The 17432-nt window shown below is 48.1% G+C and overlaps 4 protein-coding genes across 4 annotated transcripts; 2 read left to right on the top strand and 2 right to left on the bottom strand.

The window, feature by feature from the left end:
- Positions 1-1522: 1522 nt before the first annotated feature.
- PCYB_092570 (ATP-dependent metalloprotease) lies at positions 1523-3223 on the top strand (the record flags this gene model as incomplete). The annotated part of the gene is made up of 1 exon (XM_004222370.1): positions 1523-3223. A coding segment is annotated over one exon (1701 nt), but the record flags the coding sequence as incomplete, so codon positions are not given.
- A 1459-nt stretch (positions 3224-4682) lies between these two features.
- On the bottom strand, positions 4683-6611 carry PCYB_092560 (adapter-related protein complex 4 mu 1 subunit; the record flags this gene model as incomplete). The annotated part of the gene is made up of 2 exons (XM_004222369.1): positions 5578-6611; positions 4683-4908 (listed from the first exon to the last, which is right to left on the bottom strand). Coding segments are annotated over exons 1-2 (1245 nt in total), but the record flags the coding sequence as incomplete, so codon positions are not given.
- Positions 6612-7973: 1362 nt separating this feature from the next.
- On the bottom strand, positions 7974-13901 carry PCYB_092550 (ubiquitin transferase; the record flags this gene model as incomplete). The annotated part of the gene is made up of 2 exons (XM_004222368.1): positions 7974-11646; positions 11920-13901. The coding sequence occupies 2 exons, from the start codon at positions 13899-13901 to the stop codon at positions 7974-7976; spliced, it is 5655 nt and encodes a 1884-aa protein (XP_004222416.1).
- A 2420-nt stretch (positions 13902-16321) lies between these two features.
- Positions 16322-17242, top strand: PCYB_092540 (U2 snRNP auxiliary factor small subunit; the record flags this gene model as incomplete). Its single annotated transcript, XM_004222367.1, has 1 exon — positions 16322-17242. A coding segment is annotated over one exon (921 nt), but the record flags the coding sequence as incomplete, so codon positions are not given.
- Positions 17243-17432: the final 190 nt, after the last annotated feature.

The following is a 17432-nucleotide window of genomic DNA, read 5'->3' as shown; positions in this document are numbered from 1 at the left end:
CCGTTTTTCTCCCTCCCTTGGGCGCTTGACCGAAGGGGGCGCGCAAACGTGCCTACAGATTTCCAAGTGAGAGTACGCGCTGGAGACCCAGTGGAAGGTGGAGCAGGTGGAGCAGCTTGAGCGACTTTTCCTGGCGCGTTTGACAGTTCGCCTCGCTGCGCAAATGCGTTATGGCGTCGAGGCTTGCCGTTTCGTGAGAGGGCCACCGTCGTAGCGGATGAAAGCATTGCCAACCACGCCGAAAACGCCAGCCACGCCGCCAACACCGACAACGCCGCCAACTTCGCCACCCTCGCCACCCTCGCCACCCTCGCCACCCTCGCCACCCTCGCCACCCTCGCCACCTTCGCCGCTCTACTTTATGCCTGCGCGGCGAGTACCAAACTGCGGACGGGATGGACTGAGAAAGAAGAAGCGTGGTGAGTGTATTCGCGAGCGGTTCTTCTTCGTCAGTAGCGCTTCTTCTTCGTCAGCGGCGCTTCTTCTACGTGAGTGCCGCTTCTTTTGCACCAAAGCACCTGCTCCCAGGTGGAGTGCCTCGCGAGACAGTACACTCGAAGGAGGAGCTACCAACAAGATAGCGGGTTGTTTTCCAAACATCAGATGTGCAAATAGAGGGGACAGAACGGAGGCACGACAATACAGAACAAGAGTGTGCCAAATTTGTTGACGCTTCTCTGTGGAGCTGTTTCTCTCCTCCACTTTGAGCAAGACAGATAGGCTTGACAATTTTTAAGTACGTCATGATGAACAGGACGCATATGCTGCTGAAAACCACGAGGGGTATTCCCAACAGTGGGATGATGGGTCGTGGGGGCCTAGTGGAAGAGGTCCTATCGTGTAGGAGGTACTTGGGGATGCTTTTAAATGTGTCTCATTTTGGAGGGGCCGTGGAGGGGAGCGTCGTTGGAAGCGTCGTTGGAAGCTGCCCTGGAGGCGTCGTTGGAAGCGTCCGTGGAGGCGGCCCTGGAAGCGGCATGGTTAGTGGTAGCCGCAAAGGGGCGAGACGGCTGCTGCACGTTTTGAAGAAGTACATGAGGATCTGCTGCCGAGAGGGGGGTCTGAAAAAAGGGGAGCTGCCCAAACTGGATGAGGCAGCGCGGCGTTTGCTGCAGATGAGGGGGAGTACCCAGGTGTTCCCTGACGAGGGGAAACCCCGCGATGAGCATTTCGCTAGGAAAGAGGCTTCGAAAGCACACATTGACGAAGAGAACCTCCCCAGTGGCGACTGGCGGATGAGGAGCAGCTCGCACAACTCGTTCCCTTCCCATAATGTATTTTTCCCCCCCCGAAAGTACGAGCAGTTAGCAACCGGTCTGCAACAAAACAGAAGGAAGTTCCATCAGATGGTTCAAATGTACCTGTCCAAGGCACCGAAAGGGTTCGAAAATTTTGAGAAGAAAAATAAGAAGGAGGAAGGGTCTGCATCGTCATCATCATCGTCATCTTCGTCGAACTCGTTCAAACCCGATGAAGAAAAAAATAACAAAAAGTTCGACAATTTTTTTTTTTTTTTTCTTTCATGTTACTTTTATTCTTCTTCCTCTTCGTGGATTCGAATGGATTATACAACGAAGTTACACAAAACGATTTTTTTATGAATTATTTGTCAAAGGGATATGTAGATAAAATTAAGCTTATCAATAAGGATTACGTAAAGGCCTACCTAAACGTTCATGGCATGACTAAGTATCACCAAAAGTATGTAAGTTTTCGGATAGGAAACAGTGATGCGTTTGAGCGTAAGGTGGAGCTTATCCAAAGAGATATGAACATACAAAGAGACCAGATAATAGAAGTACAATACACAAATGAAACGAATGTATTGGATGAAGTAAAGAGTTACGTACCTACCATCTTGTTCTTCTTACTGTTCGCTTTTATATTCCAAAAAATAACTCTAAAAAATGTAGCTAGTAGTGGTATGGATAGGTTATTCAAAATGAACAGAATGAATCCAATAAATAAACAACAATTAAAAACAGATGTTAGATTCTCAAGCGTTGCTGGGATGAAACAAGCCAAAGAGGAAATTATGGAATTTGTAGATTTTTTGAGAAGTCCATCTAAGTATGAAGCGTTAGGAGCTAAGATGCCTAAGGGAGCTCTTCTATGTGGTGCCCCTGGGACAGGAAAAACGTTACTAGCTAAAGCTGTAGCAGGAGAAGCTAATGTACCTTTTTTTAACATAAGTGGTAGTGACTTTATCGAAGTTTTCGTTGGCATTGGTCCCTCTAGAGTCAGAGAATTATTTGCTCAAGCAAGAAAACATGCACCATCAATCATATTTATTGACGAAATAGATGCAGTAGGTAGAAAGAGATCTAAAGGTGGGTTCGCAGGAGGAGGAAATGATGAAAGAGAAAATACATTAAATCAAATGCTAGTAGAAATGGATGGGTTTCATACATCTAATGATAATGTGGTAGTTTTGGCAGGAACTAATCGAGTTGATATTCTAGACCCAGCCATTACAAGACCGGGTAGATTTGATCGAATTGTTAATATAAGTAAGCCGGATATTAATGAAAGGTCTGAAATTTTTCAAGTTCATTTGAAGAACCTAAAATTACATCACACTTTGGATATACAAAGCATTAGCTACCTTTTAGCTTCTCTAACTCCAGGGTTTGTAGGTGCAGATATTGCAAATGTGGTGAATGAAGGAGCCATTCAATGTGCTAGGAGATCGAACATGGTTGGGGTTCAGGTGAAAGACTTCGAATTAGCTATCGAAAGAGTAATTGGTGGATTACCCAAATCGTCTTCTCTTATCTCCCCATTGGAAAAAAAAATTATTTCCTATCACGAAACAGGACATGCTCTCATCGGATGGCTACTCGAGTATGCTGACCCCGTTCTGAAGGTATCCATTTTACCAAGAAGTAATGGAGCCCTGGGTTACTCACAACATTTGTCAGAAGAAATTATGCTTTTTTCGAGAGATGCCATTTTGGATAAAGTAGCTGTGATTTTAGGAGGAAGGGCAGCTGAAGAATTATTTATCGGAAAAATCACCACAGGTGCTATTGACGATTTAAATAAAGTCACTCAGCTATCCTATTCCTACGTCTCTCAATACGGAATGAACAAAGAAATCGGACTAGTATCGTTTCAGCCGAACTCCTCAAGTGAGTACAGCTTTTACAGACCCCACTCTGAGTGCCTAGCGCATCTCATAGACAACGAGGTGCGCAGTCTCATTGAGACTCAGTACAACCGGGTGAAATCCATTTTGCGTAAGCATGAGAAACATGTGCATAAGCTAGCTGAGTTGCTTTTCCAGAAGGAAACCATCTCCTACCAGGACATTGTGCAGTGCATCGGGGAGCGCCCCTTCCCGGTTAAGTCCACCTACGAGAAGTTCGTTAAGGCGAACCCGTACAAGTTGGTCGGCGCAGGCGAGGGGATTGGCGGGGGGGGGATTGGCGGCGAGGGAATTGGCGGTGAGGGAGTCGGCGGTGAGGGAACTGGCGGCAAGGGAGTCGGCGGAGAGGGGGGTAACGTTGTAGCTACTGTAGGGGTACCCCCTAATGGGGAGGCCGAGAAAGCCACACAGGGCACGCATAGTGCGCAGAGCACGCAGAGCACGCTGGGCGAACCAAAGGAAGCGCTCGCGGAACAGCACAGCACGGGGAAAAGGGGGCCAGCCGAGGAGGCCGCCGGGGAAAACTCCGATGATGGGAACAAGGGCAACAAGGTTTCTCACGTGGGCACCACACGCTGAGGTGAATTTTTTTTTTTTTTTTTTTTGGCACGTCATTAAGTGGAGCGGCAGCAGATCGGTGCAGTCCATGAGACGTCGGGGATGAAGACACCACCTTGGCGCGTTTGCCCTTTAGCCGCATCGCGGTTGCCACGTCGCGGTTTCCACATCGAAGTGGCACGGAGGTGCGCTGGTGGGGAAGCCGGTTGGATGGCCGAGGCAGAACGGATGGATGGATTAGTGAGCTAGTGAGTGAGTGACTGGGTGACTGGGTGACTGGGTGACTGGGTGACTGGGTGACTGGGTGACTGGGTGACTGGGTGACTGACTGAATGAGTGACTGACTGACTGACCGACTGACTGACCGACCGACTGACTGACTGAGGCGTGTGCCCCTCGCAGTGCGTTCCGGCTACGCCTCGACTACAGCCTCGCGGGTGCGCCAATCGGGGGAGCATCGTCAACCCCCTCGCCCCCATACATATGCATTGCGCCCATAACTGTGCTCACCTTCACGCGTAGCCCCCCGTTTGCTCCTCCCCCAAGGAGTACTAACCAAATGGAAGTTATCGAATTAGGTACAAATCGACACCCCTTTTCTTGTATGTTCAGCTTTTTTTTTTTTTTTTTAAATCTACAATAATTAGTAAAATTCGAAATGGACTTTGTTTGCACAACTCAGCTCGCAGAAGGAGCGTACGCAGGGGCACACATGGCAGCCCGCCCATCGCTACACATCGCTACACATCGGCGGGGGTGGGATAAAAAAAAATAGCACAAAAAATGGATAAAACGGGCTATTTCCACCCCACAGCGACCTCTCCAACCTACCCATTTTTGCCACATCCTGCACACGTGTTGGCGCATGTTCGCCGTGATGATATGGGTGCGCTTGGGAACACCACCACTACTGCGCATGTCCCCAACTGAACTCTTGTGTTTCCTGCAGTGTGTGTCCTACGGGTGTGCCCCCCTCAGTGCAGGCGGTAGACGTACGACGACGACTGCGTGATGTAGCGCACCCACCTGTGCGTGTTGCTCGACTTGTAATTCTCGATGATCCGTAGGTACTTGATTCTCAGCTTGGATAAATTAAACATAGGGATCTCGAAGAGGATGTAGATCGGTCCGAAGTCCCGCTTGGAAAAGGTGTACCCAGGGCTCAACGTAATTTTAGACCGTATGCTGTGTTCGTTCTCGCCCTAAAGGAAAGGAGCGTAGGAGGCGAATGGTGTGGCGCAAGATGGGTGGATAGATAGGTGGGTAGATGGGTAGATGAATAGATGTACAGATGTACAGATGGACAGATGGGTAGATGTACAGATGGACAGATGGGTAGATGTACAGATGGACAGATGGATAGATGGATAGATGGATAGATGGCCAGATGGATAGATAACTCCCCAGGGAGGAGCCTCTCATATGTGATGCACACAACGAACTGCTGGTGCATAGGAGAGTGGGGAAGGCGAAGCCCAACCTTGAACTTTTTTATGGTCCATAGAAGGCGGTGCTCGTTTGCGATGTACTGTGCTGAGAAGAGATCTGAGGCGCTGTTCAGGTCCAGGTGTACGTTCGTTATATGTTTGCAGAGGTTGCAGTTGACGAAGACGTTCGTGCATGTGTACTGCGCGGGGATGTCCAAACGAATGCGGATGCAGAGCTCGACCTGTGGGTGTGTGTGGGGGGGTGAAGTGGTCACGTGGTGAGCTCCTGGGAGGAGAAGCATTTCAGGTCGGCTTGGCCGCCGCGTGAGCTTCACCGCAGGATAGGCTTCTCCGCTGCGTACGCTTCTCCGTTGCATACGCTTCTCTACCGAATACGCCTCTCCGCTGCACACGCTTGGCCACCGCCTACGCTTCGAACCGTACCGTGTGGTTGGGGCCGTAGGTGACGCTGGCATAGAGGCGGAAGGGAGCCTTAAAATTATTATTAATCCGGTAGTTCATGAGGATGCACTCCCCGTCCGGTTGGTAAAGAGCAAGAATTTTATCCCGTTCGAATTGAGACAAATTAACCAAGTGATTAAAATTACAGTCATCAATGATAACATTATTTGTGTTGTCCGAGTGCAAGTTCTTAATGTACAGGTCATCATTTAAAGCGATTTTAATATAGGGATTTCCCTGTAAGTAGGATTTAATTTGAATCACCCCATCTACATAGGAGTAAATAATCTCTCCCTTATGATTCATGATGAGATTTATTTTTTCTACAATATCGATAAAAATTTCATTTTTTTTTTCATTTAATTGTATTGGTTTTTGGGATGCATTGGATGGTAATGTGTTTGAATTTTTTATGCTGAAGTTTGAAAAGTTGGCTAGTTTCTTCGTACTGTTGCTAATACTTGTGATGCTATTTCCAACAGTGTTTCCAACAGCAGTTGCTACTGCCCCAGCTGTGATAGTGCTACCAGTAGTAGATGTACCTCCACCTACTGTACCACCACCCATACATACATCAGATGTAGCACTTATCTCGTTATGAATTAAATGACGAATGCTTTCTGTATTGCTGTTCTGAATATATCCATAGTCAATGATCTCATCAACAATTTCATAAATCAAAATAAAATTGGCACGAATAACTTCCTCACTTATATGACCACAGAAATCCTTCACAATTTTAACCAGACGGTAGAGAAGCTCCAGGATATAACTCGGGGATGAATTAAACAAAGAAGTGAATACGAAATAGAGGCTATTATTTTTTAAGTAGGTGAAATGGATCCCGTTTAGGTAGAATAGGGGTGGGGCATCTCCTCCCTTGTGTATCTTTACGTTTCGAAAAAACATCTCCCCGCTCAGTTTGGACACGTCGCCTCGGAAGTCTCGATTGATGATGGTGTCCCCTCGCGGGGACAGGATGTAGAACTGCGACACTACCATCTCGACGGGGTGCGCTTTAAGTGGGGAAGTGGTGAGGGGGTGAAGCGGTGAGTGGTGAGTGGTGAGTGGTGAAGCGGTGAGTGGTGAAGCGGTGAGTGGTGAAGCGGTGAGTGGTGAAGCGGTGAGCGGCACCCGATTCAGGCGAAAACCCCTATCAGCGGATTTCAAACGGGGGGGTATACATACACACGCGTGTACGCAAATGCTACCGCTGCGCTTTTCCCTCGTAACTACGCGAGTCCTCTCAGTGTAGCATCCGAGCTTACTCGCTCACGCGTGGTCTCGCTTGCCATCCGGGGGAAGACCCATCTCTCCACCCGCTGGAAAGTCACCTCGGTGATCGCTGCGTCCGGGCGGGTTCCACAATGGGAAAAAAAAAATACCAAAAAATGTGCCCAAAATGTGCCCAAAATGTGCCCCAAAATGTGCCCCAAAATGTGCCCCAAAATGTGCCCAAAATGTGCCCAAAAATATGCCCCTAAAAATGCAAAAGAATTGCCCCAAAATGGCCAACGTGGGGAAAGCCACTGGCTGGTCACCCGATGGGCCAAACGAGGATCTCAACGCGGTGAAGCGAAGCGACACGTGAACGCTTCAGTCAACGGGGGAGGCAGTCAGTACGATCGAAGATGAGAAGAAGCATTAGCAAACGTTGTATCTTCCCAGTAGTGACCATAACACCTAGCTGATATCCCATCGTGCTCACCCCTCTCCCCAAGGTGCGCCAAGCAAATCGGGCTAATCCATTTTCAGTGCAGTTAAGAGATTATACTATGTGTGAAATTAATTATTTTTTTTGTTTCCGCTTTGTTCTCACGAGTGCAGCAAGACGACTTTAGCGCTCATTCGTTCACTTATGTGCAAGGGGCAACGGCGTAACGGGCAATGGCGTAATGGGCAGCGCCTTCACGGTCCCGCGTCGAAACTGCAAAGGGCGAACTGCGAGCAGCGAAGCCGAGTAACTGCCAAACTACGCAGCCGCCCTCCGCTTGTCACTCCACGGGGGGATAACCCGCGCACTGTTACCATGTCAGCGTTAAAAAAGAAGAAAAACTGACGAGGAGCGCAACGTAACGGAATGTAACACAACGTAACGCAACGTGACGCAACGCAACGCAGCGTAACCCGTTTGACTCATCCATGAACCACGCGAAACGTATGATGAGCACGCCTAGGTACAAAAAAAAGGGGATGCACATTTCCCCCCTGGCAAGAGCCCACTCGAGGTGGTCCCCCCGAGGCGGCACGCGCAGGGTGCCCCTCAAGGGAACGGAGCCCCGGTGTACATGCCACAATGCAGCTCTACCGCTCCGCCGCAATGTAGCCCTACCCCCCCACCGCTCCGCCACAATGCAGCTGTACCGCTCCGCCGCCCCTTAGCTGAGGTCAAACCCCTGCGTGCCGCTTATCGCCGTGAGGAGGTTCTTGTGCAGGATATCCCTGGAGGTGTAGTCGGGCAGCTTGAGCAAGTTCACGCACGTGGACGCAGTGGGCAGTCTCGTATGGTCCACGACGCGAAAGATGCAGAATTTAGGGTACAGCTCCTGGAAGCCAAGCAAAGGGGACCTAGAGCAGCTAGTCACAAACATGAGGAACAGGCTCTTCTCCTTTGGAGAAAATGTTTTCAAAATGTGAAATAAATTCACTACAGTTTCGCTATTTGCATTGTACCCTCCACCGTAAACAACGTTCCTTCTCAAATCATCCACGTCGAAGCATTTGTCATTTCCCGAAATGAGAGTCTTTAACTCATGAGCATTAAAAAGCTTGAGCCATTTTGTAGGAATCAATTCGGACAGCCCTTTCAAAAAAGCCTGGGTTTTTTTCTGCACCATTTTTTTAAACTTGTAATTTATGTACAGCTTTATGTAATGCTTTTTGTTGCTATCGTCCACTAGTATGTTCCTTCCGTTTTCAATCAGGTCGATGCACTCCAGGTCCTCCGCTTGCGCCCCGCGTTGGCGTGCTCCCGCGTGGTCATCTATGTTCTCAACTGCTGGGTAATCTCTGCTCCCACCCGCTTGGTCACCTCTACTCCCACCCGCTGGGTAATCTCTGCCCCAACCCGCTTGGTCACCGCTACTCCCACCTGATGGATCCCCCCTGCCGAGATCTTCCTGTCCCTCCTCCGAATCGAGGTCGTTGGCGCTGCGCAACGGGTACCTCAAGACCTCCCCGTCTGAGCCCAAGAGTACCCCATTCGACGTAGGACTCAAATTCAGCTCGTTTCGACGGATCATCATCTGCACAATGGGTGAATCCGCGTTGTAGTTCGCACCACGGTACCGTTCTGTCGTGTTAACTTCGGACACATGGTCCTCCAGAGTCACCGGAGAAAGGGATGAAAGATTTCGATCGAGTGTGTGTATCAGTGCGTCCAAATTATCTATTATGTTGAAGAAGCTGTTAATGTTGTCATGGTCAGGGGAGACTCCCGTCTGCGAGAAGAACCGCCTCACGACGTTTCCCCGGCTGCCTGCACCCACGCCACTCCCCCCAACGAAGCTCCCTCCCGCACCGCCAGCACCGCCACTTCCCCCAACGAAGCTTCCTCCCGCACCGCCTGCCCCCCCGGACAGCTGCCTCCCCAGGGCCTGAAAGTAACTAATGATGTCCTCGTACTTACGCACGTCCCCCACATCTGGTTTCTTCCTCTCGTAAATGCAAAACGTAAGTGAGAGGTTCTCCACATGGGAGGTATTCTGAATATAAAGCAAGCTGTTAAAAACATGCTTGTCAATAAAATATAAGTCGTTAATATCGATGTCGACATCTAGATCTATGTCATCACATAGGAGGAAGCTCAAAAAAACGTCATTAAAAACGGATTCAATAAGTATGCGCTCGTAAATAGCCTTCCCAATTGCCTTACCAGCAAAGGTATAGAGATTTAAATTATCATTAGAATGGAATCGTTTCGGATAGAGTGTGCCATTGTGTACATAATCGAAGAGAAAAAAATTTGAGTGAAATATTTCTCGACATAAAAGTATCATGAATTCTTTAAAAAGTCCTCCTCCATCGATTCCAGTTTCTTCATTACCATTTTGATCAATAAATGCGACTCTGATGTTTTGCTTGACCTGAGTACCGTCTAGCATGTGAAGCAATATAAACGCGTCTTCTACTATGTGTGTTCTCCTAATCAAATGGTGCTTCACATCTACGAAATTGAACCTGCTGTCGTCTCGGATACTCTCCTTGGACTTATTCCTGTTGTTGTAAAATATTAATATGCGATCATCAAAAGGGAGAGTAAACGGAGTAAACCTCAACAGGTAGTTAGCCAACTCATTCACGTGCTTTATATTGTAATTCAGATAGGCATCGTTCTTATCGATGAAGAGATGTGATTCTGTGTCGTAGTGACTACTGCTTGTGGTGCTGCTGCTCATTTGATTGGATCCACTTCCGCTGTTATTCTGGTCCCCAATAATGTTAAACCGATTCTTTAGCAAATTACTCGTTTCCTTGATTACAAAAAAATCATCCTCGAAGAGATGCACGTACCCGTTCACCTTGTATAACTTATTCAGTAAAAGTGGCAGTATATAGTTCAGTCCTTTTCTGTCTCGATTATACAACAGGTAGCTTATTAACGTGGACGTTATTGCCGACGCATCTTCGCCTCCTCGGGTGCTATGCATGCTACTTTTGAAACCACTACCCATGCTGGTCGTGTTGGGTATTCCTATCCCGTCATATGTATCGCACGCTGAGAAGTACATTCCTCGTTTCATCAAATGGTGGGCACTGGAAGGGTAGAGTATCCCCATGGAGGACGGCTCACCTGTGCTAAGTGAGTCCAGCGCTTCCAAAAGGTCCTCTGCTCTGCAGTTGGGTAGGACTGCTGAACTCGCTCGGAAAAACGGCTCTTCCGTTGCACCCAGCGCAATGGGGATTTCCTCGAAGCATCGCAGGGGTTCACACAAGTCCGCTCTAGCGCAGGGATCTTCGACGCGGCGTTCTTCGGTGCTGCGTTCTTCACCGCTGACCCCTGCACTGCTGACCCCTCCACCGCTGACCCCTTCGATCTCCTCTATGGCCCGCTCCTCCTTCCTGTTCATCTCCCGCTCATACTGCTCATCCTCATCGTTGTACGTGTCCTCCTCATTAATCCCTTCCGTGAACTCCTCCAGTTCGGTGTCGTCTCCCCCTCCATCTCCCTCCCGTCCCACCACTCCTTTCTCCTCACAAGCTAGCCGATTCACCACCTCACAGTTAATAGCATACATGGATTTCTTCAGCACCACCCACAGAGACATCAGCAGCAACTTACATACTTTCTTGAAGGCCAAGCTAGCCATAAAATGTTTGCACAATTTGAACCCCTTAATATCAATTAAGTTAACAAACATGTTCGCTACGATATAGTAGTGCAGAAGGAAACAGAGGGAGGAGATATATATGGAGACAATAGTGTGATCGAAGTAGGGGAAGGCGGAGAGGTACTTAAAGAATAAGGTGTCGTTTGCTTTACAATTGGTGAACCAAAGTAGGTACACTTCTCTCACCAGGTAGATGTGCATGTCGTGCTCGATGAGTATTTTTTTCACCTTCAATATGATATCGTTGTTTAGAAGATCCCCGTCACATGACCGCTTTCCCCTTTTCCCCTTTGCCCTGATGAGGTTTTTCATGCTGAATAGGCGCTTATGCTTATGGGCTCTGCATGCTGTCTTCTGCGTTGGCTGATCCCTTGAGAGATGCCTCGTCTGGGGGAGCAACCCTAACGCTGGGCCGCTCCCGGGCACCTCCTCCCTTCTATTGTCACCGAGGGGATTTCCCCCGATTCGACTACCACCAAGGGGATTTCCCCCGATTCGACTACCACCGAGTGGATTTCCCCCAATTCGACTACCACTAGGGGAGTTTCCCCCAATTCGACTTCCCCCAATTCGACTTCCCCCAATTCGACTACCACCAAGCGCTCCCCGCCGATTAGTCAAATCACTTCTCCGTCCCCCAATCACGCACGCCTGGTTGCTCACATTTTTTACAAACTCGTAATAGTTCCTGTACCGATGGAAGATCCTCCTATGGATGGTCCTAAAAGGAAGAAGAAAGAACAGCAGCGCGTCCAACCGTTTAAATCCCCCCCTTTTACAAATGTGTACTAAAGAGTCGATTACCCCTCTCGTGTAATAAAAGCCCATGTGTGCGAGCCCCCCGTTTGTGCGCCGATCGTTTGTGCGCCGATCGTTTGTGCGCCGATCGTTTGTGCGCCGATCGTTTGTGTGCCGATCGTTTGTGCGCCGATCGTCCGTGTGCCGATCATCCGTGTGCACTTCTTTCTTTTTATTTGGAGTCGATTGCTCCCACGCGCCTCCGCCGAAGGAGACGGATCTCTTCTTGCCCGCCACGTCCTCCGTTTGGGTGTGCTCCGGGTTGGTGGTGCTGCAGAGGGCTCCGCTGGGGGGGGAGGCGAAGTCGCACTGCGCATCGGCATGGGCGTCACCATCTCCATCCGTTCTGCCGCCCATCCCGCAGTTTCCGTCAATCCCGTCAATTCGGTCAATTCGGTCAATTCCGTCGATTCGGTCAATTCCGTCAATTCCGCAGTTTCCGTCGATTCCGTCAATTCCGTCAATTCCTCCTATTCCTCCGACGCGTGGTGTTCCCCCTCCCCCCACCTTGTAGACATACGGGTGATACCTCAGCGACAGGAACAAGTAAGCCTCCAGCAGGATATTCAAAACGTTGTCCTGAACCAGCGCTTCATTGATGTGGACAAACAGAAGCATATTCTTAAGTATGTTTACCCCTGATATATTCTTCCTATCGAAGGATGCATGATTAAACACATGGTACTTCTCCAAATGGAGAAGCAGGTTCTCATTAGAGTAAACCAGCTCCTGCATTATATCTACATCATGTGGTCCATAAGTCCTATTTACAATCTTCAAAAGCAGCAGTTTTATCATACCAAGTTCTTTCTTCACGTCAATAGGAGTGGAAAAAATATCGTAAATTGGGTACTTAAAAAAAGCAATACACAAAGAATGGCAATCCTTTAGCTGATCTACACTAATGCAAACAAATTGTAAAAGCAGGTTGAGTTTTTCTTTTACCTCCTCTACACGTTCTTGTTTTACTTCATGTCCCTTCATCTTCAAAGAGTATAAAAAAATATATATAAGATCACACAAATAAATCAGTAGCTTGGTTGAACCACATTTGGCAATCTGCTTCGGTGCATATGACAGGAGTACCTTTCTCAAAATGCAGATAATTCCATCCATTGTTAAAATGATGCAGTCACTTATTTTATGAAGTGATTGCAATACGTTTTTTTTATCATTACGGGGGATATTCTGCAAATTTTTCTCTTTCCGAGAGTTTATTTCCTTCTCCATGTGGACACAGAAGGATTTATTCAAAATAAAATTGTACATGTGGTACATGTAGAGCATCTGTCCATTTTCGTATCTTTTAGATTTGGTACTCACACTGGGGAAAACTCCCCCTTGGCTACTTCCCCTCGCTATGTCGGTGCCACTCAACAAATGACCCCTACACCGTCTCACACTTCGCATCCCCGAGTGGTATTCTCCATATATATTTTCACCATATAAGTTGTACCCTCCTAGGAGAACATCCAAATGGTTAAGTAAAACTTGTATTTCGTTTTTATGTCTGTACAGGAACTTATTGCTAACGTGGATTGCTTCCTTCTTCTTTGGGTCCTTTCCGGGTTGGCTTCCATCCGGTTGGGCAGAACCGCCTCCATCCTGCTGGGCAGAACCGCCTCCATCCTGCTGTGTAGAACCGCCTCCATCCGGTTGGGCAGAACCGCCTCCATCCTGCTGAGTTGAACCCCTTACATCCTCTTCGTTTTTCCCCTCCCTCGCCGAATGGGGTTCATCCAGTTGCCCCACTTTGCCATACAGCTTCAGCACATCTAGGAGGTGTTTCACAGGAGGGTACATACTATCAAAGTCCATGCCCTTATAGTAGTAGTAGCAACTCCGGTTGGAGTACAAAAACGTGGAGCTCACAGAAAATTCATAAAGGCATATTCGTAAGGCTCTCTCATACACATCCGGTGCGACCAGGTTCTGCAACAACATCACATCGCTGATTCTCTTCCCGATGAGAATCTTAATCTCGCTCCTCCTTTTTTCAATACATTTTTTATAGCTTACATAGGTGCTGATAACCTTAAAGGCGTTTTTCCTCCTTGCCAAGTTGAGGTGGATTTCTTTCTCTTTTTTGGCCCTCTCGATGAAGGAGTCCTTGTTGAGGATGACATGTTTCTTCCCGCTCAGGTTGATCTTCCTGTTTTTGCTTTCTCCATTAAACATGTTCGTGCGCCTCGCGGGGGAGCGGTAAGCACTGTCGGAGTGGTTACTCGGATAAGCGGATAAGCGGTTACGTGGATGACGCGGCTATCTCTGACGACGCCACTATCGCTGACGACGCCACTATCGCTGATGACGCCACTATCGCTGATAACGCCACTATCGCTGGTAACGCCACTATCGCTGCTGACGACGCTGCAACGGGCAACCAGTTCTACACACCGCTCCAATGCGCGCCGGCTTTGCAAAAAGGGGGGGCGCGCCGCTACAGTGGGACGAGGGGGGTGCCGGCCATGTGCGAGCGTCGCAGAGGAGGCCTTTGCATGTAGGCAGGTTCGTGCACGTGTATGTGAGGGGGTGCCTACGTATCTGCCCAACAATCCGCCTACGTATCTGCCCACCTATCTGCCTACGTATGTGGGAAGATCCCTGCGCACGTGCCTATGTGTACACCCACGCAGACGTCGCTGTGTACCCTTTCGCGCACGCGTTCTTCACACAGCCCGCGTTCGCATTCGTCTGTACATGTGCGAACGTGCGGACGGTCACTTCCTTCAAAGGTTAATAATAACATAGGGCGGTATGTACATGCATGTATGTTTATATGCATGCTCATGCGAAGGCGAATTCATCACCTCGTTGATTTTTTCCCCTCTCATCAAAAAAAAAAAATTAAGTAAACCATGTATGGCGAGGGGGCAAAAATGAAAATTATTCCATTGTGGAAAGAGAAGTAAAGGAAAAACAAAACAAAGCAGGGGGAAGCAAAGCGAAGCGACCCGAAGAGATGCGATGCGATGAGATGCGATGAGATGCGAATCGAAACGAACAGAAGCGAACCGACGCGAACCGAAGCTAACCGAAACGAACCGAAGTGATGGATGCAAAACGAAGCGAAACACAACTTTTTGCCATTCAATCTGGGTACTCCAAATTTTTTAAGTACGTACTTACATGCACATATGTATATATACTTCGCGGGGACGGCAAAGCTTTGGAGTACAAGCTGCATCGCCTTCCGTACCCATCCCTCTTTTTTTTTTTTCTCTATTTCAAGGCAACAAAATGGTGATTAAACGAAGATGTAATTTTTTATTCTTTGGCGAAATTTTCCTTTTAGCATCCTAATGTCATATAAGGGACAAAAAAAAGGCAGCTCAGCTTGTACATGTGACATTGAACTGAGATACGTACATGACATCAGGTTAGAGGACCGGCTTTACCACCTTTTTTCTTTGTTAACTTTAACTGAAGTGCGCCATTAAACTTAAGAGGGTTGATCGAGAGGTAGCAAAGCCGGATGCAGGAATGGACCAAGTGAGAGTACCACCTATGTACCGCGGACGTACCCCGTTTGTGCTAACCATGCGCAGTGTAGTACCCCTTTGCCCTTGTGGTATAATAGCCCCTCGCGCCTGCTTGAAGCCCTGGCCGTTTCGCCAACTTTAGGAGGCAGAGCCGTCCCTCTCTCTGCACAGATGCGTGCTACGCGCATGAAAGGGCACGCGAAGTGGTACGCAAAACGGTACGCGTAACTCCCCCCTGTATGCCTTTGCTCATGCCAATGCCTATGCCTGTTATTATGCCTATGCCTGTGGTTATGCCTATGCCTGTGGTTATGCCTATGCCTGTGGTTATGCCTATGCATATGCCTACACGCTTGTTACCTAGATACGCGTGATTACACAGTGCGCACATCTGCACTACTCCACTGTGTACATTTCGACGCGTGGCCCAAACTTTTTTTGGAGGAAGAAACGTACCTACAAGAACGCACGTGGTTTATTTTTTGCAAACGTCATTAAAAGAACAGAAGCGTATGCATGGAACATTGAAGGAAAAGTGCTTCAGCGAAACGTGCGTTGAGGCGAAGTGTTCGCGAACCGCAGCGTCGTGGCGAGCACGTGCCGTTAACATAACCATTACGATACCGATATCGATATCGAGGACGACGGCGCCAGCGTCAGTGTCAGTGTCAACTTGGACGTAAACACCAATTTTAAGCTTTACGCGCTGCGCCCCAACCCGCAGGCAACCGCTAAACCAATCGCTTATTGCTGAAATGGGCGACACGTTTGACGTTTTGGCGTGGCCACAAACACATCAACGTAGAGCAGTTATTTGGGCAAAATTACACCATTGTAAAGTTGACGCCTCTCTTTTGTGTGTTTCGCATTTGTATTAGTTTTTTACCTGAACAGGAAATATTTTTTTTTTTTGCAAATGTGCAGGTAAACTGAGCGGGAAACGCATAAATACAGGTGTAGCTAGCTGTTTTTTTTTTTCCAGCTAGCCAAAATAGTGTTCACATTTATATGCAAACGTGCGTGCACGTATGTGTAGGCACGCACATACATATAGGTTAATACTTATATGTTCCTACTTCTAAGTTACGTACATTTTTATGCCCCCCTCCCGCGAAAATGGCCGAGCATCTGGCACGGATCATCGGAACGGAAGAGGACAGAGTTAACTGTCCCTTCTTTTGGAAAATAGGCGCATGCCGCCATGGCGATCAGTGTAGTCGAAGCCACTACAAGCCAAACAGTGCTCAAACGTTAGTCATCCGTCACATGTACGACAACCCCCCAATGGCCGTTGCAATTGCAGAAGGGCAAATGGTGGAGGATGAAGTGTTGGACAAAGCAGCGGACCATTTTGAGGAGTTTTACGAAGAAGTCTTTGAGGAATTAATGAAGTATGGTGAAATTGAAGATATGGTTGTATGTGACAATATAGGAGATCACATTATTGGAAATGTGTACATAAAATACACACACGAGGATTATGCGGAGAAGGCTGTGAAGGAGTTGAATGGGAGATTCTATGCGGGAAAGCCGTTACAAATTGAGTATACCCCTGTGACAGACTTCAGGGAGGCAAGGTGCAGGCAGTTTGTCGATGGCCAATGTCGACGAGGTGGGTACTGCAACTTTATGCATATCAAACATGTACCAAGGGCTGTCAAGCGGAAGCTGTACAAACGAATGTATAAAAAATTTCCAGAATATAAGAAAAGGCGTAAAACGAAAGATGGTTCGGAGGACGGACATCACGATAGCCACAGGGATAGAGGAAGTAGGGACAAACATAGACGTGATAAATATGGGGACAGTCACCACTCTTCTAGACGCAGAAATAGGAGTAGAAGTCGGAGCAGGAACCGAAGCAGGAATCGTGATGATGCCGATGGGGACAGCGACGGTGCCAGTAGAAGACATAAACATCCTAGGCGAGAAAATAGTGCCGAACGCAGGGAAAAAATTGAGAGGTGGAATAAGGAGCGAGAAATGAAGAATATGCAAAGGGATGATGTTGAGCAGGATGCTTGCCAGGAGGATAAGGTGGGGAACGTGGAAGAGCAGCAACGGGGTGACGGCGTAGACCAGTCATAGGAAAAAAAAAAAAAGAAAGGGTTGAAAATGTGAAGCGAGCGGTAGAGAGACACCGCGTTGGTCCCCCAACATGGCAAAATAAACAGCATAGCATAGCCGAATTAACTTTAACATATATATATTTTTTTTTTTTTTTTTT

Source organism: Plasmodium cynomolgi, chromosome 9 (genome assembly GCF_000321355.1).
Source record: "Plasmodium cynomolgi strain B DNA, chromosome 9, whole genome shotgun sequence".
Taxonomy (NCBI): Eukaryota; Apicomplexa; class Aconoidasida; order Haemosporida; family Plasmodiidae; genus Plasmodium; species Plasmodium cynomolgi.
The sequence above is the reverse complement of the archived record's forward strand: the minus strand, read 5'-3'. Positions and strand labels throughout refer to the sequence as shown.